Source organism: Mus pahari, chromosome 1, assembly GCF_900095145.1.
Source record: "Mus pahari chromosome 1, PAHARI_EIJ_v1.1, whole genome shotgun sequence".
In the NCBI taxonomy this organism is placed as follows: domain Eukaryota; kingdom Metazoa; phylum Chordata; class Mammalia; order Rodentia; family Muridae; genus Mus; species Mus pahari.
In genome coordinates this window covers 80,104,590-80,127,676 of record NC_034590.1, presented here as the reverse complement: position 1 = coordinate 80,127,676, position 23,087 = coordinate 80,104,590, and the positions used below count along the sequence as shown (strand labels likewise).

At 44.2% G+C, this 23,087-nt stretch overlaps 1 protein-coding gene across 1 annotated transcript in view; it reads right to left on the bottom strand.

Moving 5' to 3' along the window:
• Positions 1–23,087, bottom strand: part of Swap70 (switching B cell complex subunit SWAP70) — a 63,639-nt gene that overhangs the window by 8,359 nt on the left and 32,193 nt on the right. Inside the window, exons 3-9 of the mRNA XM_021197150.2 lie at positions 18,501–18,674; positions 11,195–11,422; positions 9,007–9,153; positions 7,119–7,227; positions 5,067–5,248; positions 2,062–2,169; positions 652–818 (exon numbers count right to left, since the gene is read on the bottom strand). Of these exons, the coding sequence (XP_021052809.1) occupies positions 652–818; positions 2,062–2,169; positions 5,067–5,248; positions 7,119–7,227; positions 9,007–9,153; positions 11,195–11,422; positions 18,501–18,674 (1,115 nt within the window). The remainder of the gene's footprint in view (positions 1–651; positions 819–2,061; positions 2,170–5,066; positions 5,249–7,118; positions 7,228–9,006; positions 9,154–11,194; positions 11,423–18,500; positions 18,675–23,087) is intronic.

Here is a 23,087-nt window from a genome sequence, read left to right as displayed (position 1 = left end):
TAAAAGTTTAGGGGTGGGGCTGGAGAGATGGCTCAGCAGTTAAGAGCACTGACTGCTCTTTCAGAGGTTCTGAGTTCGATTCCCAGCAACCACATGGTGGCTCATAACCATCTTTAATGGACACCCTCTTCTGGTATGTCTGAAGACAGCTACAGTCTACTCATATACATGAAACAAATAAATCTTTTTTAAAAAAAAGTTTAGGGGTGGAGCAAAATCTAGTTTCAAAACTTTAAAACTTGGATTACATGTGAAGAAATGGTGCCAATCCCACACTACCAAACAGAAAATACATATTCCCTCTCCATCCACCAAAACTCTGCTGCAGCCTGGCCCAAGGCCGTCCTGCCTCTGCAGCAAGGGCCACTCAGGTCAAATTCAAGTTTCCACTACAGCTGATCTGGCAGATAGACATTCTGGAGTAGAATGAAGTGCATCCTGGCAAACAAGGCCACCAGACTGCTCTCAGTACAAGGCCCTTAGACCCCCAAGCAAAGGATTCTGTACCCCAGGATCAGAAGAAACACCCCTGCCCGCCCAATGTGCAGGGTCTCCCAAGCTAAACAACACATGGTCTCAGGCTCCTTCTCTAAGTGTTAGAATCCTGAGCAAGCAAAGCCCCCGAGGGAGAGGGCTGCAAACCATCTGCACCTGGCCTGAAGCTTGCGCACAGTCTCTTCATCCTGCCGGGCCTGCCTCTCGTCCTCAAGAGCCTCCTGCAGCTTTAGGTACATGTCTTCCAGCTCCCGGACTCGCTGCAGATACTGCTCCAGTTCCGAGGACTTCTGGGCGACCTGCTCCTCCATCTGCTGCCTGATCTGGAGGGAGGAGAGGATGGTGGTCTTGCTTAAATTGGGTGACTTTGTCCCAGGGCAAGGCTCCCACGGCACCTCTGCCTTTCAGCTAAGGATGTAGGGAATGGGAGGGTGCACTTAGCATCCACGCTAGGAGTTCAAGAAAATAAACACCAACTCCTGTTCTGTACGTGCTATCCTTTCTACTCTATACTTTTATTCAAGTCAAAAAAAAAAAAAAGTGTAACTTCTCTTTACATTCTTTTCTATTTTAAAGCCAAAGATCTGTTTTCCAAATCTTAAGAAAGAGTGCGCCTTTGCCCAGGCAGAGCAGCCTATGAGCTGCAGGTCCTACTGCCTCTACTTCCCTGGGGAGACTGTGTACCTAACAAGTGCATGGTTTTCCCCTCTGGACTGAAGAGGAGTTAATCCCTGTTTTTAAAAACATAAAGACAGGGCTGGGGTACCACTTGCTGGTAGTGTTTACTTCACATGTGTGAATCATGGAGTTCCATGCCCTGATGCACATACTGTCAGACATGCCGGTGTACTTCTCTGCAGTTTATGACTTATGTCACCAACATTAGCTCCCAGTGTTCTTGTGAGAGTACCGAGAGCTCACAGAATGACCTGTGCAGGGAGCACACACCAATCACAATCACGCTAGTGCTCAGAGAGACAGAGCAGGGAGGGAGGGCAGCTGCACATCTTCACATCACAGGCGCCTTCCTGAACACAAACAGAAATCTCGCCTCTAAGCAGACCGTGTTCAGGCACAGGGCTCAGCACAGCAGCATTCCATGAGAGACGTGTGCTCCAGTAACCAGCCGGCTCCACAGAGCAACAGGACCTTGGCGTGGTCACAGCAGCAACCAGAGTTCAGCGGACTATGTTCACTCTCCTCACTACAGAGGAGAAATGCTGTGGGTGTAGGCTTACTCTTTCACAGCCAGTCACTGTCCATACCACAAGCCTTTTGAGAATGAAAAGGATCCTGGCTGCCTCAGGACGACAGGGACAGTAAATGAAAACATGTAACCATACTAACTAAGCATTTATCACCCCCACTGTATACAATTCTGCTTAGAGGTGTGGAAAACAAGGCACCCATCTTTTTCCTCTACCTCTCTGGTACACAGAAGATGCTTAATAAAGGATAACGCACAAACAAGCGCACAACACCCCCAGCAGCCACCCAAGGCACAGCAAGGCCGGGATAAGGCAGCAGCCGGCCTTCCAGAGCTGAGGCGGCGGCTCCCAGACTTACCAGCTTCTCCCGCTCCAGCTCCGTGCTGAACCTGGTCTGCAGCTCTACCTGAGTCTGCAGGCGTTTCTTTTCCTCGGCGGCGGCACGGGATGCTGCTTCCTCCAGTTTCTAATCAATCAGTCAGAAGCCCATCCCCAGAAAAGCAAAATTGTTACAGTGGAAGAGAAAATCTTGCTTAAGCATGTACCAAAACCATACATTCAATAAAAATTAAATAAAAGATGTGAGACCAGTCTGCCCAGTCAACATATAAAACAAATCCAGTATGAATGACTCGATTCTAAACACTGTACACAGAGAATCTGAGGAGACCACTGAATCATTATCACTTGCAACTATGGTCACTGTCTGACCTAGTTCTGGAGCTTTCTATACAGTGCTATGTCCTACCACACTATTCCTTACACGTTACCAGAGCTCAGCTTCCAAGCAGGTGACGCGGGGAGCTTCCTCAACCCCCATCCCAACCTGTGCTCAACCCCCTCCAAGACCAACTGGTTTAAAAAAACAAAACACATTAAAGCTTGCAGACTATCCTAGCGTGCTGAGGCTGTATCTGAGCAGTAGAGTGCTTGCCCAGCATACCCAAGGCCCCACAGTTGATCCCTTCCACCCTCAAAGAACAAAAATCAAAACACAAACAAAGAAATACACAGAAAGCAAAACAGCAACAACAGAGGAAAATCAACTGGATCCTAGAGCACAAAAACACTGTTGTGTCTCAGGCACCCCCTCCCCCCAACCAGGCAAGAGGAAGTGCCACTCCTGGCAGAAGAAAGCTGAGACAAGGGCGCCCTCTGGCTCTGCTGGGTAAGGGAGGAGCTGCTGCTGGGTTTTCACTGGGGTCAAAGCTGGCAGGCAGAGAAGACTGATCTGATAACCCTGGTCTAAACTCACTTGGGCAAGAGCTCCACAGGGGGAGAAGGAAACAGAGGTCAGGCTGTGCCCTCTACTCATAAAGCAGGGCTGTGGATGGCTCCAGGTATGTGCTGCTGTCTCCATCCAAGCTCATACAACTTGCAAACCTCCTGCTTCAGCCTTCCAGGTGCTGGGGTTAGAGGTCCCTGCCACCACACACCCTCAGCCTTCCAGGGAAGTTTTGCACAAGGAGAAAAGCAAGCGCTGCAGCGCTCACCAAACACAACTTTGCTGTGTGCGGCATACAAATGAGATGTGGGCAGTCCCACCAGGAAGCAAAGCAACCAGGTTAGTTAAGCCTGACAGAAGCAGGAAGGTCTGGCTAGGCGGAGCCCTCTCTGACTGGCCTGGAGAGGACCTGGGTGTGAACTTAACCTCAGACAAGCTACTCCATTCTTAGGCACTGCAGAAAACATAGCAACCAGAACTCAGTGAACTCTAGCGGACAGTCAGGGGTGACGGGAAGGAAAGTATACAGGGAGAAGAGGAGGGCCGTGTGGAGGGTCACTCCAGGTGACTGTGGCTGTGCACACCCCAGCCTGCTGCCCGGAGGAGCAGACTGAAGACCTCGGGGGTCCAGGAAATAGTCCAGCCAAGTCACTAAATAAATAACCACACAATGACAAGCTTCGGGTAGGGGTGTCAGGATCGGTATCCATAGTTCCCACACCACCTTATCTTCTAAAACATCCAGTTTTCAACTAAAAAAAAAAGTATGAGAAACAGGAACTTGTAACCCCTATGTAGGAAAACAGTCCACAGGCACAGCCTTTGAAGCAGCCCCAGAATGTATCTACAAAGCCATTACAATAAAAATACTATAAAGAATGACAGGAAGTCAAGGTTAAAGACATAATGGAAGGAATAACAGTATCCTGTCAAGTGGAGAAAGCATATCAATAAAGAGGCTAATTTAAAAGAACCAAATGGAGATTGCTGAGCTGTAATGTTCAAGAACCAACTGAAAAGTAAGTCCTCTAGAGGTCAGTGTGCACAGCGTGCACAGCGTGCACAGCGTCAGGAAGCCAGGGTGTGGTAGGCACACCTATGACTCCAGAACTTGGAAGCTGCAAGCAGGAAGATCAGACGTTCAAGGCCAACTTCCCTATGCAGAGAGTTGAAGGCTAGCCACAAGATCTTATTTCAAAAAAGAATCAACTAGAGGGGCTCAACAATCTAAAGAGATACACAGAAATTATACAGTCGGAAGGACAGAAAAACAAGCAAAATAAACAGCATCAGAGAATCTGGTGACTGTTATACAATGTTCCATTCAACGGCATATGGAACAAGTAAGAGGGGAGCAAAAATACTTGAAGAAACACATTGATAATTTACCCAACATAATGGAAAACCTTGGTCCACATTCTATAAATTCTAATCAGGTAAAAAACAAAGACAGTGCCAGACATGGTGACCTCATCTTGACTCCCAGGCAGAGACAAGCTGATTTCCGAGTTAGAGGTCAGCCTGGTCTACACAGGAAGCTTTGGGCCAGCCAACGCTGCATAGCGAGGCCCTGCCTTAAAACAAGGACAGCAGCAGCCGCAACACCACAGTAAAACCACAGAGACGTTGAGAGCAGCGAGACATAAGGACCTCCAGCAAACACCACAGCGAGTTAGTTCCCCTCAGAAACACATGACTAGTCAGTGTCAAAATACGGTTCACAAACTGGAATGCGCCTTGTCTGGCTGCAGCAGGTGACTGCAGAGCCTCCCGCAGCAGAGTGAACAGCACTGTCCAAGACAGCGGCTCTTCCGTCAGCCCAGCCTTCTGCCTATAGATCTGGGTCAGCTTCTACTTCTCAGTTCTACTTCTGTGTGTATCCCACAGAGCTGTCAGAGCAAGTGTGAACACACAAAACAAGGGTTCAAGTCTAAACCCTTTAGCACCATCTCTAAGAGGGACAGCTCAGATCTTTACCCTATAAACACAGCTTGCTAGCCCTAGGGCTGGACACCTCCTGAGAACTCAGCTCACCAAACCACTCCTAACTTTTGTGCAGGAAGCAAAGCTCCTGAGGCTGTGTGGCTTGAGTACCAAGCAGGATAGCGTTTCCCTTGCTGTCTCTGTCTTGCGCCTACCTTTCTCACGCTCTCCAGCTCCTGTTGCTTGTTTTCATTGGCGGCTTGGAGTTCCTTCATCTGCCGCTCCAGCTCCTCCTGCTCGGCTAGCAGCTTCCTTCGGAGCTCTTTCCGACGCTGGCGGGCTTCCTTGTGTGGTGGGGGGCTGCCTAGCTTCAACAGATGGATGGTGGAGTGGATGGCTATAAGGAAAAGGAGAAAGAACAGGAATTATAATCATATATCTAAACTCGAATAATACGAAACACAAGGGTGAGACACACACACACACACACACACACACACACACACACACTTTTTAAGACAGTGCTTCACTAGATAGCCCAGTTTGGTCTGTCCTCAAACTCACAGCAACCCTGCTGTCTTTGGTTACCAAGTGCTGATACCACATACCTGGCCCTTTCCTACTCCCCCAAATGCTAGATAAGGACAGGCAAGATGACTCAGCATGCAAAGGCACTAGTTGTGAAAGCCTGTTTAATCCTTGGGATCCACACATGAGCTGGATACCACACATACCCATTCACACATGTCATCAGCACACATATACATAACAACAGTTTTTAAAGGCAAATAAAATTTAAGGCACACTAAGGACAGAGAATCGAAGTTCTTAGCATCTGATATGCAGTCTATTACAGACTCTGCCCTCAGCTATGTCTATGAAACCACTTCCCTCCCTGTATGTAAATACATATCACAGTAGTTACTATTTATTGAAAATCTACGTATAGCATAGCACACAAAGGACTTCCTAAGACACATATATTACAGATGAACACTGTCTGCAAATATATATTACATTTCATATAAAAATCTCATTTTTTTTATCTTATGTATATGAGTGGTTTGCTAGCCTGTATGTTTGTGCACCATGTGTGTATCTGACTTCCCAGAAGGTAGAGGAAGGGTGTGAGATGCCCTGGGACCCATAGGTACTGAACATCATTTAGGGGACCAGCCAGTGCTCTTAATCACTGAGCCATCCATCTCTCTAGCCCCATTTCTGTTTTGACTCTGTAAGTGAAGTTGGCCTGAAACTTATTATGTAGTGCAGACTGGCTTTGAACCAACAGCAATCTAGTGCCTCTGCCTCCTGGGTGGTGGCATCACAGGCATGATCTACCACACCTGGCTCTTGGTGTTTTCAACCACTTAAATTTAATGTCTAGTTAACTAATACCTATTGTTCAAATTCGAGAAGCAGGAACAGACACCCAGGAAAAGTTTCTGCCTACTCTCACCCCAACCTCTGGGCTTCCTGTCCATCAGCAACCAGTGCTAACAGTTTGTGTTTCTTCTGAGATAATTTAAGCAAATGAATAAGGTTACATCATCCACTTCTTTTCAAATGCTAACACGATACCCTCTACTCAAGTTATTGGTTTCTTGAGTTACAAAACCCTCCATAAATTCCTTTTCCATCTTGTGCATGACCAAAATCTCAACATTCGCTAACATTTTTCATACGCCTAGAGGAAAATTCCTACTCTTTCAAGAGTTAGGGCAGTAAGACCTAAAATATAGTTTTGTCCCCAAAAAGTCAAATAAACTGGCAAAAAAAAAAAAAAAAATTAAAAAGGGAACTTATGCCAGGCAGTGGTGGCGCATGCCTGTAATCCCAGCACTTGGGAGGCAGAGACAGGCGGATCTCTAAGTTCGAGGTCAGCCTGATCTACAGAGTGAGTTCCAGGACAGCCAGGGCTACACAGAGAAATCCTGTCTAGAACTCCCCCCCCCCGCCCCCGCAAAGGGGAACTTATGTTTCCTTGGTTTTCTTTCTCATGTGGCAATAGCCACAACATAAGGAAACAAACTGTGCCAGTGTCTAGGCGAGGTTTGAAAACACAAGTTGAAGCACCCACGGTTTTGGTTTTTCGGGCTTTTTGTTGTTTTGTTTTTCCCTGTCAGGGTCTCTAGAAGCAGGCTGGCGTGGCACTCCATGTAGAGAGTTCCTGCCTCTCCCTGTCTACCCCCCAGTGCTGGGACTAAAAGCCTGTACCATGCCCACCTTCTGCTCCCTGTTGTGGAAAATAATAAAAAATGTCCTACCCTGAATCCATTCTTGTTTCTTCTTCTTATCTGAGGCACTGATTTCAAAGGTCTTATCAAAGCATTTTATTAGGAAAAGACATTTCTTTCCATCTTTGTCAGGCAGAGACTAAAACAGAAACCATGATTAGTTCTTTACAATTTTATTCTTTTTTGTTTGTGTTAGATTATTTGAAAAGCAGCTGAGGGGAGAGAAAAGGAAGAAAGAAAGAGACTTGGTCTGACCTTATGTGGGACCATGCTTATTCATGGCAAGGTGGCATCTTTGTCACCCACATATGTGGATGCCAAAATGTCCAGAGGAAGATAGGATGTGGCCTCTTGTTAAGTGGAAATGACTTCCATAGTTCCAAGGAAGCTGGGAAGTGTAGTCCATCAGCAGGAAACTACCATTTTGTTTATGGAGACAGGGTCTCACAATGTAGACTAGGAGGATCTTGAACTCACGACCCTTCAGCCCCAGCCTCCTAAATGCTGGGATTACAGGTATGTGTCACACCACACCTGGCTTAGTTTTCTTCTGATGTATTTCAATTAATTTCTTAACATGTAAGTCTAACTGAAACTCAGTGCCAATGAAAAACGCCTACAAATGCAAATGTCTGACTACTAAAGCTGCTCCAGGCAGCCTCCTGTGTGGTCACAGAGACCCGACTGAGGTGCTACATCTACACAAGACGAATACAACACCCAGTGGGGACAAGGAGACCCATGTTCTTTGCTTGCACTCTAGCAATTGAGAGTGTCCCCTGCAGGAACTCTAGAAGGGACAGCACGTATTAGAGGAGTCCTCTGACTGCTATGATTTTTTTCTTACACCTGAGCTGTCACTGCTGGTCCCCTGTGCTTCTTGACCTCTATCTATGAGTGAAACGGCAGTGCCTATGAAAATCCTGTAGGTCTCTGCTTAGCTGAGTGTGAGCACTCCACGAAGTATTAATAGAGCTTTATACCATTTCTATAGTTTGAGTGTGAAGTCCCAGATTTTAAATGTTAGTCAACAACACCAAAACACTAGTGGTGGCTAATACACAAATCAAGTCTAAAAAACAAAAAGTAATTTTTTTGGCACAATGTCTTGCCATGTAGCCCTGGCTAAGTAGAGTAGGAAATCCTCCAGCCTCCTGATTGCTGGGATATGTGTCACCTTGCCCCCACAAAATTTATGTTCTTGAGGACTTTTACATCGTTACAGAATTAACAGCAATAAAATATACCACTCAAGGAAGACACGGAGGCTCACACCTGCAATCTTAGTAGTGTGTAGAAAGAGACAAAAGGATAAAGAGTTCAAGGCTACAGCAGGTTTAAAGCCACTCAGACTAGATGAGAGCCTGTCCTCATAAATACATCTTATCTTTAAAAAATAAAATGAAGAGTGGTAGTGCACGCCTGGAGTCCCTAGGCCTGGGGTAGAAGAGGCAGGAAGATACGGAATTCATGCCCATCCTTGACTACATGGTTACTTCAAGCTACACGAGACCCTATCTTACCAAAATGATCAATTTTCTTCTATTTGCTGTATTTTAAAAGCTCCAGGTCTTTAGTCTATTGATAACTTACAAAATCATCTTACTGCATTTTTTTTTTTTTGCCTTTTTAATGACTTGATTTTACTCAATGATTCCTTAAACACAAATCTCTCAGATTTAATCCTTATACTTTACTCAAAGCATAAGACAGAAAATATATTCGTATTAGGTACCCATTTTGTCGGCTGTCTTTAATTTTTAGTTTAGAAGTCACAGTGACTATATTTTATTTTGAAATGTCCACTTGGGTATTATTTGAAGGTTTAGTCTGTAAGATTGAGGCTGAAAAGCCCATGGACAGCAGGGGGCAGCAGAGGGCAGCCGAGGGCAAGCATGCAGAGGCCACGCCCACTCACCTCCACACAGCAGTTTTCATCCAGCAAGATGTCTCCTTTCTTATCTTTCAGATCCTCGCTCACATAGTAGGAAATTATGTTGGGTTTTAATACAAACCAGCGCTCAGTCCAGTTTTTCCGTTTGTGGCCTTTCTTCATCATGTAACCCTATGACACATTAAACCAAATGTAACATGTGTGCTTTCATGTGTAAGAGCTAACAATCCTCTGATTGTCTTATTTACTCGATTATCTGACACCTGGTCCAAAATATACATGTCAATGGTTCTCGCCTGTGTGGACAATGGAACAGCGTCTCTGAGAATCTGTGATCCAGAGACGCGAGCCCCAGTGAAATGCACAGGACCACACACAGAAGCTCTCATGTAAATTTAGACATTTCAGGGTCTCTGCAAGGGACATACAGATAACAGAACCTTTGCTATTAATAAACAGTGAATCTTCCTACACTGCCTTACCTCTTAAGACATTTATTGAAATATTTATAGGTAAACAGACATGTTTGGGAGGCACAGCAGAAGGAGACATAATGGCGTGTGGACCGAGACATAGCCATACATCCTTGTAATGTCAGATCCCTATTCAAGTTAAGCCTTAATCAATGCTTACTGATGGAAAAAAGAACAAGGACTATTATAATAATCACATACTGAACAAACAAAGCACTAAGTATGGAAAACTGAAAGCAGACTATTTGATATAATAATGTAAGATGTCTGAAAGAGGGCTGGTGAGATGGCTCAGTGGTCAAGAGCACTGGCTGCTCTTCTGGAGGTCATTAGCTCAAATCCCAGCAACCACATAGTGGCTCACAACCATCTGTAATGAGATCTGATGCCTGATGCCCTCTTCAGGTGTGTCTGAAGACAACTACAGTATGTGTGTGTATATATATATATATATATATATATATATATATATATATATTTTTTTTTTTTTTTTAAAATATTTGTTTTTAAAAAAAAGATGAGCCGGTCAGTGGTGGCACACGCCTTTAATCCCAGCACTTGGGAGGCAGAGACAGGCAGATTTCTGAGTTCAAGACCAGCCTGGTCTACAGAGTGAGCTCCAGGACAGCCAAGGCTATACAGAGAAACCCTGTCTCAAAAAAACCAAAAAAAAAACCCAAAAAACAAAAAAAAGATGTTTGAAATATATATATGCACAGCTGGTACGCATCTTAATCCCAGGAGGTAGCCTGATCTATACAGTGAGTTCCTGGCCAGCCAGAGCTAAGGAGAAATCCTGTCTCAGACAAACAGATGTTCTATTTAGTACGTATTTAGTTTCCTACATGTAAATCCAACATTGTTGAGTGCTGAGGGAAAAAAATGTAGTCGTTAAGATAAATACAACTTTGCTATATGAAAGTATCACTTTCTAAAGGTAAGGGTATTTTTCTAATTCTATAAAAATATTGGAAAATCATGTACTTTCTAAAAATATAGAAAAAAATATTTATGTAAAATTCACCAAAAATCACACATTCCGGAGGTGATCACTAGATAATGTTAGTGAGCATCCTTCTTGACATCTCTACACATGTGTCATGTTACAAGAGCAGGAGTTACAAGAGCCCACTGTTCTATGGCCTGTTGTTCCCACTGAACAACACACCATGGGCATCTTTCCACATTAGTGGGTACAGGATTACATATGACATGAGGGTACTTTTTAAAAATCATTTGGAAACTTGATTGAACAGTCCCTTCAAAAATAGTAACTTCTCAATTCTTTTTTTTGGTTTTTCGAGACAGGGTTTCTCTGTATAGCTCTGGCTGTCCTGGAACTCACTTGGTAGACCAGGCTGGCCTCGAACTCAGAAATCCGCCTGCCTCTGCCTCCCGAGTGCTGGGATTAAAGGCCTGCGTCACCAGGCCCGGCTGTAACTTCTCAATTCTTAACTGTACTTCAAAACCATGACAATAATTCTTTAAAACAAGAGCCTAAGACTAGAGATATAGCTCAACTGTGAAGGACTTGTCTAGAATACATAATACCTTGGTTTAATCCTCACTATCCCAGCAGGGTGGGGGCAAATCCTAAAAGTCTAATAAAAGAGAAAATAGAAAACTTTATTTTTGTTCTAAATCATTTAAAGAGTATAAGTGACTTATGGAGAGGGAAGGAAGCTATTTGGTCTCAAACATCAGAGTCTAAAGATGAGAGAGTGCTATGGTCCTCTTACCTGTTTCAATACATCTAAAATAAGCTCATTGAAGACCTCATTAATGGCCATAGACACCGTCTGTCGGTCCATACCCTTGCTAAACTGTCCATTCCCAATTAGCTCTATAAGTTCCCATGCAGAAAGGCCATCTTTATTGTCATCAAAGTTTATTTTGTAATGTTCAAATTGTTCTTGTTGCCAACCTCCTCCCATAGCTTCTGTAAGTTTCTTAAGCAGGTATTCAATCTGTAGGGAAAGAAAAAAATTAATTATTTCCTCTTTTTTTTTTTTTCTTCCTTTTTAAATGTTTTTGAGACAAGGTTTCTCTGTGTAGCCCTAGCTGTCCAACTTGCTCTGTAGACCAGGCTGGCCTTAAACACAGCGATCCCCCAGCCTCTGACTCTGAGCACTGGATTAAGGGAGTGTGCCACCATGCTATATATAAACACACCACACACAAACAAACTACTGGTACCTCATTACTCTCTTTAGATAAATACTTCAATATCCCAAGAACATTACTCTTTTCCTCCTTCTGTTTTGATTTGTTTATTTTGAGACAGGGTCTCATATAGTCCAGACTGGCCTCAAACTTACTCTGCGTAGCCAAGTATGACCTTGAACTGATTCTCCTGACCCCACCAAGTATGACCTTGAACTGATTCTCCTGACCCCACCAAGTATGACCTTGAACTGATTCTCCTGACCCCACCCCCTGTACTGAATTACTGGAGCGTTTGCAACCAATGCCCAGCTCTGCACACAAATCTCACTAAACATTAGTGTTAAATCAAATAAACATCTCAAATGCACAAGTTATTCCCCTAATTTACAGATTTCCTATGTAAACCAGTTACCTCTTTCCTGTTGTCCCCATCCACCAGAACACTGATGATGTTATAAATATGATTGGATTCCTAACCCAAGCCAGAAAGGCTTAGCAAATCCTGAAACATCAGACATTATGCAGGAAAATATTGGAGGGCGGGGGAGAGGCAGCGATGCTGAACAAGAAGACGACATTGCTTGTCTTCAACAACCCAGTGTGATAATTCTCAAACACTATCATTCGCCTCTACCTCCCCAATGTTTCCTCTCTGATATATTTCTAGAGCACATTCATAGTACACACGGATGGGCCTGACCATGGTAATTCCATACGTGCACATCATATACTTTGCAAATATTTACCACACCTCTTGTCCTCTCTGATCTCCTCCCCTCATTACTGACTTCACTTGGTACAAAATCACCCACAAAACCCCACTCCAGTACTCTGTCCTCACCACTCACATCAAACCAGTAACAGAGTGCTCTTGACATTGCTGAGATCAGTGGCTCTCACTATGAATTAAGCCAGGATTTTTGTGATGGAATGAAAATATGCTAGTTCAATCACAATAGAGCCAGATACAGTTTTACAAGGTTTTTGTGTACACATATTTGTTTGTGCTGGATCAGGATATAAAATGTTTATCCTCCTAAAAGGTTGAAATGGAAAATAAATATTTAGCTGCATGCCATGGCATACTTAATTGCAGCCCTTGGGAGACTAAAGCACAGCTATTTCAGGCCAGCCAGGGCTACATAGAGAAACTCTGTCTCAAAAAAATAAAAGAAAGAGAGAGGGGGAAGGGGGAGAATAAGAGAGAGAGACAGAGGCAGAGAGAATAAAATAAAAACTCACAGGAGAAAGAGAAAGAAAGTACTGTTTTTCCAGATGGTTCACAAATGTGATCCTCCTCCATCTGCTTGCCTCAGGCCTCACACTTGACATCTCACCCTCCCCAAAGGCCACACTGCATTTTAACAATACCCCAGGTTCCCTCACACCGCTTCAACCAACCCTACAGCAGGCGCTGCATTCCCTACATCCCCTTCATTCTCTAACTTTCCTTTGCTTTTCCACCCCTTTTTGAATTCTTCACAGCTGCCCCATCTATCTTTGAATTCCCAGAGTTCAGCAGGGGACCTCAGCTGACACCTAAAATGAACAAGCTAAGCTCCGATCCCCTCATCTGTGAACGGGGATAACAATACTCATCACACAGGACTGTCAGCACAGAGCCACCCAGCAGCCATACCACCGAGGTCGCTTCCCCTCCACACTGGGTGACATTATACAAACACTTAAAATTACACTTGAGAAAATGTTTCCCAAGTATGAGAACAAAGAATGCAAAGTTAAGCTGACCATGGTTTCACCTGCATAAACAAAAATACAGACTTTCTGGCAAACATTTGTCAAAAACACAGAAAATATTTAGTTACAAATAAGACTTGGGGTTCATTTCTCTTTTTTATTCTTTGTACCCTGTTAATGTGATTATAATGCTGTTTGTGAGCTCAACAGGAAATGGAAAGAAATTCCATTTACAAAGTACCACAAGTTGAAGACCATAACAAGTTTAGTGATAGAAGCTCCGTAGGGGTAAACACTAATTAACCAAGGCCTTGAAAAAGCATGAGCAGTGTCAGCAGATGCTCTGAGTGGAGGAGAAGCACACTCTGGCCCTTCTCTCCTCTTGGTGAAGAGGTGTCGCTTACTTCCTAGCCTTGCCTGCTTTTAAGGGGGTGGAGGATAGTAACAGAAGAGGAAAAAGGATAATGAGAAAGATGATTAAAGTCAAGAAGAGGCTAAAACAAAATAAGTTTTTTAAAAGAAATAAGAGGGAGGGGGAGGGGGAGGGAGGGGGAGGGGAGGGGAAGGGGAGGGGAGAGGGAGAGGGAGAGGGAAAACACGCACGCACACGTAAGACCAGCCGTCTGTTTACTCCAGCATTCAGCCGCATTCAGGTATTAAAAGATAGTTAGCTCCTCCCATGGGTATTTTGTTCCCCCTTCTTCTTGAGCTTCATTTGGTCTGGTCAAAGTGTGGAGCAGAGACTGAAGGAAAGACCATCCAGAGACTGCCCCACCTGGGGATCCATCCGAGATATAGATACCAAACCCAGACACTATTGCGGATGCCAACAAGTGATTGCTGACAGGAGCCTGATATAGCTGTCTTCTGAGAGGCCCTGCCAGTGCCTGACAAATACAGATGCTCACAGCCACAGGACTGAGCAAGGAGTCTTCAATGGAGGAGTTAAGAGAAAGGACTGAAGGAGCTGAAAGGGTTTGCAACCCCATAGGAAGAATAACAATATCAACTAACCAGACCCTCCCCACCCCAGAGCTCCCAGGGACTAAACCAAAGAGTACACATATAGGGACTCATGGCTCTAGCCGCATATGTAGCAGAGGATGGCCTTATGGGCATCAATGGGAGGAGAGGCCCTTGGTCCTGAGAAGGCTCGATGTCCCAGTGTAGGGGATGCCAGGACAGGGAAGCAGGAGTGGGTGGGTTAGTGAGCAGGGAAGAGGGGGTGGGATAGGGGGTTTTTGGAGGGGAAACCAGAAAAGGGGATAACATTTGAAATGTAAATACATATCTAATAAAAAATATAAAAATAAAAGATAGTTAGATAAGCAGTTATCCAAGGTAGTGTTAACATACATAGAAGTTCTAACTCCCTAAGGGTGCCCAAAACGAGGCACTGGGCTGCTGGTTGTGACTTAGCTCATCAAGGGAATACTATGAGGAAGCACATGTATGGCCATGTGTGTGTATAGGATGAAGGACCACTGTGGGTTTGACAGGATGCTGTAGCCCATGACATCTGCACAAGTCAGGAGACAGTCTTCGCTTACCCACCACCTCTCAACTCCAGGTGACCTTTTGTTTGCAACTCAGATTCTCAATTCAGTTCTCAAGGCAGCTTCCCACGTTCTTCTGGAACCTTCCTAGAATGATACCTCTCAAGCCCTGGGAGGCTGACTTTCAGCCTCAGCACCAAGCCATCACTCCCAGCAACTGTGTCTTTCCTGTTGACTTGGAACACAATCATATACACTAAAACCAAGGAGCAGAAGGACCTTTTGACTGTGCTGGCCAAAGAGACACATTCTCACTCCACTATTCAAGTAAACTAAATAATGAGTCACGTGTGTGCCTGCCCGGGTTGCTTTACAGAAGAGCCTGTGCCAATTCTAAGGCTCATTCAGTTCAGGAAGCAGCCTGCTTCCCCCTTCCAAGCAGATTGCACTAAAAATAACAAGAAGAAACTTCAAGCTGAATGTGATTTTTCTAGGTCTTTGGCTTGGATTTTTATTCTGTCAAAAGTTCTCTCTGTCATTAAAGGAGCAACCTACATTTTACCTCACCTAAGATCTCTTTAAAACATTTCAAGTTGGAGTTTTCACTGCAACAAGGCACTTCTTCCAAATACGTGTGTGACAGACACATCCTGTTTTGTTCTTGGTTCTATGGGAAATGACACTAGTAAAAACTATACTTTATGCTTTATGGGCACACATTTCCAGGAATATCACCAGAAGAAAATGTGGAACCAACTCAAAGGAGCTCACCATCTCTCTACAAATGTGCCGATAGAAAACACCTTGACTTTACCATGTAATTTAAATATTTATTTAACATTCTTGACATTCATTCTAGGTGATGGAAAGCATAGTCGAATGAATATTGTGGATGCATTATTCACACAACTGCTGTTGTTAGACAGTATTGGCTGAAGTAGAGAAAAAAGCCTTGACTTCACTGGGTATGGTACAGCATATCTATGATCTCGGTGCTTGGGGGTGGAGACAGGAGAATAGCCACAAGTTTGAGGCCAGCCTGGGCTTCACTGTGAAACCATGTCTCAAAACCAAAACAAGTAACAACAACAAAAACCATAAACTTTAAACACAAGTGATCATTATGATAGAAGGATTACTAGAAACAGAAATTACGCAGGAGTGGTAGAACAGGAGCACATCTTTAACCCAGCACTCAGGAGGTGGAGGCAGGTGGATCTCTGAGTTCAAGGCCAGTCAGGAAGAGAGATCCTATTACAAACAAACAAACAAACAAACAAACAAAGGAGCGTGCACATGTGTGTGTGTGTGTATGTGTGTGTGTGTACATAAGGTAAATCCATTCTATTTAGACTCTATGTAATGAGCAGTAAGTGTCTCTTATGTACACGAGGCACTCTGAACTTGTAAGACTTTAAAATTTCCAACAGACAAGTTAAACCCACAAAGACATTGCATTTTAAATTTTATTTTTTAAAAATGTACATTTTTACATTACATTTCTAAAACCCTGCATTTCAAAAACAGTTCAAATATATAGTTTTTATATTGTTAAATATTTAGAAAGGAAACAAAATTTAATAGGCTCTATTTTCCACAACCTAGTGTGACCTTGAGGGTGCAGTGCTTGGTCAAAGGGCAGATGGCTTGCTGAAGCCCAGTGTGCCAAGGCCATGGAGAAACCTCACGAGGCTGACTCAGCAACTGAAGCAAGTTCATATTGACCTCTCCAGTGATCCTCTCTACCCCACAGGAATGCTCCTGCTCACAAAAGGATAATCTCTAAGCCTAACTCTACTTCTTCTGTTGCTAGATCCAATGCCCTCTTCTGACCTCTAAGGCCACCAGCACTAGGCACACATATGGTGCACAGACACATACACAAACAAAACACTGATAAACAGTAGTAGCAGCAGAAGCAGCAGGAATACAATGATTTTCTAAGAAAAAATAGTATGTGCATATCCCTGAGCCACAGCTGTGTCTGACAGAGGCCTTTCAGGGCACCATCACCCATCCTGGATTATGCTGGGCAGTGTCTTAGGATGTTCGTTCCATGTCCCTCCCCTTTAATAGTCATATACACTCAATACTTAAACACTATCATACTTAACACCAAGACTACCATAGAGAAACTGCCTCTCCCTTGCAACCAATGACTAACTACTGTTAATCCAGAGGCCCCTTCTTACTCCTATCTGATTATTCTGCAATTTACATTCTCCTGTGCCTCTTCTTATCTGCTTCCTTTACCAAATCCACTTCCTCCTGCTGCTATAGAAACAGCCCCAAGGTTCTCCTTGGCCCTCACAACTCCTAGTATGGTCGCTTCCTCCCTGCCCTAACCCACTCCCGTGGTTTCTCCGTGTCTCTTTCCAGCCCTAGCTTCTCAGAAGCTCTAGCTGCAGATTCCCATAAGGATATACTCTATCTACAACACAAAACATGCCATACACATTATCCTGGCCCACTTGGTGAGCATGTATCACGCATGGGTTCAGCACTGCAACAGGTGTTTCACATACATCGACGTTTTTAGCCTCACGGGTGCATTGCAGAAAATAGCTATCTCCTCTCTAAGGGTGGGGAGACACAGACCGGAAGATTTCTTTGTTACTCCGTGAAGAAGCGGTGAAGTCTGGTTTCAAAACCAGTCTGTTTCAAAGACCACACTTTATTTTTTTAAGATTTATTTATTTATTTACTATATGTAAAGTACACTGTAGCTGTCTTCAGACACCCCAGAAGAGGGAGTCAGATCTTGTTATGGATAGTTGTGAGCCACCATGTGGTTGCTGGGATTTGAACTCCAGACCTTCGGAAGAGCAGTCGGGTGTTCTTACCCACTGAACCATCTCACCAGCCCAAGACCACACTTTATAAAAAAGCATTGTGCTGCCTCTAGGTGCCCAGGACTGAAATGTGCCACAACCAGGCACCATCAACAAAAGTAAATAAGGAACACGAGGGTACAAACTTAATCTGCTGGTTATGGCCTTATCTAGTACAGACCAGTTAGCTGTGTTCTACAGAGGACTCAGACCCAAAAGTTCAGTCGCAGGACTCAGTAACATCATAATCATGTATCATACAGGAAACTGTCATCTTAACTCAGAAAGATCCATGTCTAGTCAAACCTCTCCTGCATGTCTGGCTTCCAGGAAGCTGCACAGGAATCTTCCCCCTAATCCCCACCAATGCCCTCACTGGGGGCATTCGGGGAGACTCACAGAGCAAGGCCAGCCCAGGTGCCCTCCTTTGCTTTGAGCAGCCTAGAAAAAAAGCCATCATCCTAGCCTTTGAGACTTGAAAGGAGGAAAGCAGTGCCTGCTCCTAACAGTGAGAGAACAGTGATCTTCTGCAAGCAGACAATTGTGTTGTCCCTTGGTTGTTCCTTGTGCTGTACAAATACTCTCCATACCATGAGGATGGATTCACCTGCAACCACACAATTCCAAGAGGAAGGGTCTCGCTGTCCCTGCAAATCTCCAAGGAAGACTTTTGATTTCCCCCTAAGTATGGGCTTTTCTGGATTCAACATGTTTTGCCTCTGATCAAAAACAAAACAACAACAACAACAAAGAAGCAAAAATAAAAACAAATATCAAACAAAACTGAATCAACACAAGACAAGCCAGGTCGGCTCAGTGCTTAGACATCTAAAAAGTCCCCAGGTCACACTTACCTCTTCGGGCACAATAGTTAGTGGATACTTGTCCTCTGACAAGAAGTTGAAAATGACCCACACTTTAAATGCATCGTCTTCTGTAATGAGGAGTGGGCTCTTTGTGAGGTTTTTCTTGACACAGAGTGTCCAACACATTCTATTGAATTCAATCTTGTCAAAGTTGTCTTGGACCTAAAAAGGAAAGAAGAAAACTCATAAGCCAGTCCAAAATAATGTGACACATACGCATACGCACAAGAACGTATCAGAGAAAATATATACAAGTAGACAGTTGAAATACTATGTAATCAATACTTTCTCATTCCTCAACAAGAAAAATGTATACCATATTATTACTTTCCAGAGACAGATACCCAATCAATCTCATCAAGAAACATAAAGACAATTACAATATGGTGAAACAATTATTGTAACCAAGATCCCATGGGAATGCTGAATAGCTAATCCGACCTGAATGTGGGGCTACTGATATTTGAGCTGAGGTGTGGCTCAGTGGTGGAATGCTTATGTAACATGTTCACAGCCTGGGTTTGATCCTCATACTGAAAAAAAAACAAGTTAAAGAGATCAAGAATGGGATAAAGCATGTTCCAGATTGTAGAATAGAATGTCAGAACATCTTGAGGTGGCAGCAACCATGGCCAGTTGAGAAGGAGTGTGGGTGGTTAAATGTAAGTGGGAAAGCCATGCTGGAAGGTGGTCTCAGGTAGACAGAATCCACCTTGTGTTCATTTAAACAAAAAGGAAGTTTATTAGGAGAACAATGAATAACCCCACAGATCCAACATGAGCAAGAAAAAAGAGGCAATGCACCTGTGCCAGTGACAGTAGGAGTCAGAACTTCAGCCAGAGGAATAGACTAGTGGGGACCCCACAGCCAGTACACCATGAGACAACACCACTGCGCCTGCGCTGTGGCCTCTATGCCACTCACTACAGTGGGTCCCCCCTGAGCCTGGCACATTCTCATGTTCAGGTGTCATGAAGCAGAGGAAATAAGGACGTATACTTTTCTGTCTCCATGTGAGACAGGTCTTGCTCCCCATCAAGAGCCTGTGAAGTGTTTCACATTAGAGTTCAACTCGAGCCAGACCAAACCTGGCAAGTGTGCGCGACAAGGAGAGTTGAGGCTATAAAGAAGAGGTTGGTCACTCATGGTAAGGAGTCAGGACTTTATTTGTACTGACAGCAGAAGGCTCCGAAGTCTTCATTGTTACAGCCATACTCTGGGACAATGTGGAAGGCAGCGTGGAGGAGTCAGAGAGCTGGACAAGAGCAAATCACGTTCTATTTGTCTATTTGTCTTTGGAGAAGTACTGTGTGTTGCGCATAATGTGAAGCCCCTGCTGGCCTCACGGAGATCTCTTGATCTTTAAGCAGAGTCTGTGGTTGGCAAGCCAGCCTCTGAGAAGCCGAGAGATGCTCTCTGTACTCTGTCTTTACCCCATCACTTCCCATGATTCACCGTGTGTGGCAGATCACGTGTCCCTGCCTGACTTGTTTATTTATTTAGCTCCAACACCATTTATTGAAGACTTATTTATATGTGAAGGTCAGGAGTCAGTTCTTTCCTTCCACCACGTGGATCCTGGGAACCAAACTTGGGTTGCCAGATCTGGTGGCACACACATTTACCAAGTGCACCACTGGCACCCCCAGCAGGGACGAAACCCAGAGCATAATGAATTTTAGACGGGCATTGAACTTATAAAACCAATACCTCACCCCTAGCCCTCACTTAGACTAACTTGATATTAATTTGATAATCTGAACAGCATCCCTGTTTTATAGATCAGGGGATAGGTTCAGAAAACCGAGGTACTTTACTCAAGTTTACATGACTGGTACACATCAAAACTAAGACTTAAAGGCCAACTCTTTCCACTCTGTCAGAGATAAAGGTCCCTGTGTGATGCAGGTTATCTGTGTGGAACTACTTCTAACAGCCACTGGCACCAGCCCTGCATGCACCATGGGATCAAAGCACTAAGTGAATGACGGGCCTTATGGAAAGGACATGTGCACAAAGGCACGAATTCCTGCTCTGAGGAATAAGAAGTGATTCCCTGAGTGTCTGGTAATTCACAGGATTCCCCCAGGGAGTGGCTTGATAGGTAACTGGAGAGTGAACAGAGGTCAAATCACAAAGGGCTTACAATTTTAAGAAATAGTACACAGGCCAGTTTAGTACTTTGTAGAAAAGAGAGCATTAGAAGTGGACCTTAAAGTATGCTGAAGGCCAGCTAGATGGCTCAGTGGGCAAAGGCACTTGCTGGTAAGCCTGATGACGTGACTTTGATACCTGGATGCCACACAGTGGAATCAGAGAACCAACCATTAAGTGGTCCTCAGTCTGTCTGTCATGGCAAGTGGTGTGTATGCACACTAAATAAATGTTTTGTTTGTTTTTTAAAATCGGGGCATTGACAAAGACAAGGACAGGCATTCAAGAGCAGGAGAGAAAAAGGCACAGGAGCAGCAGCACTCATGCAGGGCAACTTGGGCTTACCAGCAGAAAGATGGCAGATCAAATGCCAGAAGTAAGCTGAAGCCAAATTTATGCTATGTCTGACCACAAGAGAAACAAGCAAGACTTTTAAAGGTAGGACGTGTCTGTAGAGAGCACACCAAACACACTGACTGGTTGTGTAGGGGTTTTCAGGAGGTAGAAGGAAGGTACATGTGATGGTTTGTATGCGTGCTTGGACCAGGGAGTGGCATTGTTGGGAGGTGTAGCCCTGTGGGAGTAGGTGTGTCACTGTAGGTATGGGCTGCCTGGAAGTCAGTCTTCCACTAGCAGCCTTCAGATGAAGATGTCAAACCCTCAGCTCTGCCTGCACCATGCCTGCCTGGATGCTGCCATGCTCCCACCTTGATGATGATGGACTGAACCTCTGAAACTCTAAGTCATCCCCAAGTCAATGCTGTCCTTGTAAGAGTTGCCTTGGTCTGTAAGGTGGATATTCTTGTCATTTTGCATTGTTTCTTACTGAAATTTTATATATAAATTATAAAATGTTTCCCTTAAAAAAAAAAAGAGTTGCCTTGGTCATGGTGTCTGTTCACAGCAGTTAAACCCTAACTAAGACACTGCACAAACCAAGGGGGAAAGAAGGGAGGTATTCAGCTGTGAGCATCTCCAAGTTGATATTCTAGAAAAACAGAGATATCCAAAAACAAAGAAGGGGAAGCCACAAGAAGTCGACTTGTGAGACAGCAGACAATGGCGCCATGATAACCACAGACAGAGGATGGAAAGCAAAAATAAATGAACCAGAAAAAGAACAACATGCCTGTAATCCCAGCACTCGGGAGGCAGAGGCAGGAGAACCAGCAGGTCAACATCCTCCTCCTCTACTTGGTAAGTTCAAGGCTATCCTGGGTTAAGAACAAAACCAACACTGGAAGCCAGCCAGGGGTGGCAGGGTACTATACCTGCAATCCCAGCACCTGGGAGGTGTAAGCAGAAGAAAAATGATGAGTGTGAGGCCAGCGTGGGCTGCAGAGTGAAGCCTTGTCAGGAAAAATAATAACAGTAATTTCATAGCCAGTGTGAGAAACTGAAAGTCTTCCCTCAGAGAGTAGTAGTAAGGCAGGGGCGTCCACCTTGTTACTTCTTGACATAGTACTAGAAGTACTGGCCAAAGCAATGAGGCCAGGAAAATAAGTAAAAAGCACACAGACTGGAAATGAGCAAGCCACGGAAGTCCCTAAGTGGATGATCGAATCTTTTTTTTTTTTTTTTAAATGTTTTATTTATTTATTTACTATATGTAAGTACACTGTAACTGTCTTCAGATGCTCCAGAAGAGGGAAGTCAAATCTTATTACGGATGGTTGTGAGCCACCATGTGGTTGCTGGGATTTGAACTCAGGACCTTCAGAAGAGCAGTCGGGTGCTCTTACCCACTGAGCCATCTCACCAGCCCTGGATGACTGAATCTTATATACTATGTATCTTATCTTACTTCAAGAAGGGGAAAGACTCACAATGAAAACTGTAACATACAATATTGCTGAAAAAAAAAAGGATATAAACAGGTAGTAAAGCATCTCATTATGTTCATGAATTAGAAGACCTAAGATGTTCATAATGCCTAGAGTAATCTACAGATTATTATTAAAGGGCTAAGAATACACAGCGAAAGGCCAGTCTCCTTAATATAGCATTTCAGAGAGTAGATATTAACATGCAGTAGAATGTTCTTTACCTAATACTGTATACAAAAATTAACTCAAAATGTTTGGAACAAGCTCAGTGAGCAGAGTGCTCATCTAACACACACAAGTCCCTGAGTTTGATCCTTAATACCACATGGCTGGGCAAAGTGGGGACAGTTGCCATCCCAGCACTGGGTGGTGACAGTTGCCATCCCAGCACTGGGTGGGTGGTGAAAGCAGCGGGATCAAAGGCTCAAGAACATCTGTAGCTACACAGCAGGTCAGAGGCCAGCCTGGACTACATGAGGTCCTGCCTAAAACGGAAGGAAGGAAGGAAGGAAGGAAGGAAGGAAGGAAGGAAGGAAGGAAGGAAGGAAGGGAAGGAGGGAGGGAGGGAGGGAGAAAGGGAGGAAGGGAGGAAAG